Genomic DNA, 1437 nt, shown 5'->3' with positions numbered 1-1437 from the left:
TCTGAACTGCACCAATGGTATTTACCAAGAGCTAACCTAGCTACAAAGCAGTGCAGTGTTGTACAAGAGGGGCTCCATGAGATGTCTGTATTTTGACATTTCATCAGCAGACTATAGTGGGTGATTCTGGTGACTATGTAAAGTCTACGTTGACACAAATGGCAAGGACATGGGCTGAAGTGATTCACTGCGCCTTCGGACACTCAACCATCCATATCCATGTTCACATTATCACACTCTGAATTCTAACAATAGTTTTCTTGACCGCCTTCTTCATCTCAGTGTTTCGGAAACTATAGATCATTGGGTTCACCATGGGAGTCAAGATGGTGTAAACCACTGACACAAACCTATCGACAGAGAATGAGTTCTTGGCTGTGGGACGGAAATAGGTGAAGAGTAGAGATGCATAGAAGATAATGACCACTGTCAGGTGAGAGGCACAGGTGGAGAAGGCTTTGGCTCGGCCCTCAGAAGACTTGATGTTCAGGATGGTGATGATAATGAATGTGTATGACACAATCTTCGTGAGAAGTGCCCCAAAACCAAGGAACCCACCTAGTGTAAAGATGACCAGGATGTTGACGGATGTGTCAGAGCATGAAAGCTTCAGCAGAGGGGGGAGGTCACAGAAAAAGTGCTGGATCTCTTTGGAGCTGCAAAACGAGAGCCTGCTCATCAAAACCACATGCACAGTGGAGTAAATGTGTCCACCCACCCACAAGCCAGCAGCCAACCAGGAGCAGGCACGCTGGTCCATGATGCTGCTGTATTGCAGAGGATGACAGATGGCAATAAAACGGTCATATGCCATAGCCGCCAGCAGGAGGCACTCAATAGACACCAGGCTAGCAAAGAAGTAGAGCTGGATCATGCAGCTAGAGAAGAAGATGGTCTTCTTCTCAGCTAGAAGGTTTATCAGCATCTTAGGGACAGTGACAGTAGAGGAGCAGCAGTCTAGGAAGGACAGGTTGGAGATGAAGTAGTACATAGAAGTGTGAAGATTGGCATCTAGGTGTATTACAGTGATGATGAGGATGTTCCCAGCCAGGGTTGTCACGTAGATCAGAAGGAAAATTATGAAAACGAGACCCTCCACCTCAGGAATGGAAGACAGGCCCAACATGATGAATTCAGATGCCAGAGTTTTGTTAACCCTGCCCATAGTCTTCTGGATTGGTGTCTAAAGAGGAACATTATATAATTAATATTAATGATAGAACACAGTTAATATGAACTAAAACAACTTTGATAGGCATAGGCATATATATAGTATTACCAATCCTAACAACAATAACAAGACACTGGCAAAGATAGATGGATAGAGAACAGATATATAGTTAAACAGACAGACGGATAATTAGATAGATAGATAGATAGATAGATAGATAGATAGATAGATAGATAGATAGATAGATAGATAGATAGATAGATAGA

General features: G+C 43.4%; 1 protein-coding gene across 1 annotated transcript; it reads right to left on the bottom strand.

Annotated features, from left to right (window-relative positions):
* Positions 1-223: 223 nt before the first annotated feature.
* Positions 224-1165, bottom strand: LOC146839342 (olfactory receptor 5V1-like). The gene has a single exon (XM_085650345.1). The coding sequence runs from the start codon at positions 1163-1165 to the stop codon at positions 224-226; it is 942 nt and encodes a 313-aa protein (XP_085506471.1).
* Between the last annotated feature and the right edge of the window lie 272 nt (positions 1166-1437).

This window comes from Triturus cristatus, chromosome 4_1 (assembly GCF_964204655.1).
Source record: "Triturus cristatus chromosome 4_1, aTriCri1.1, whole genome shotgun sequence".
NCBI lineage: Eukaryota > Metazoa > Chordata > Amphibia > Caudata > Salamandridae > Triturus > Triturus cristatus.
This window is presented reverse-complemented; position numbering and strand designations above follow the sequence as displayed.

What these genes read in the sequence shown, in the direction of transcription:
- LOC146839342 (XM_085650345.1), bottom strand. Translation starts at nt 1,165, where the DNA reads ATGGGCAGGGTTAACAAAACTCTGGCATCTGAATTCATCATGTTGGGC.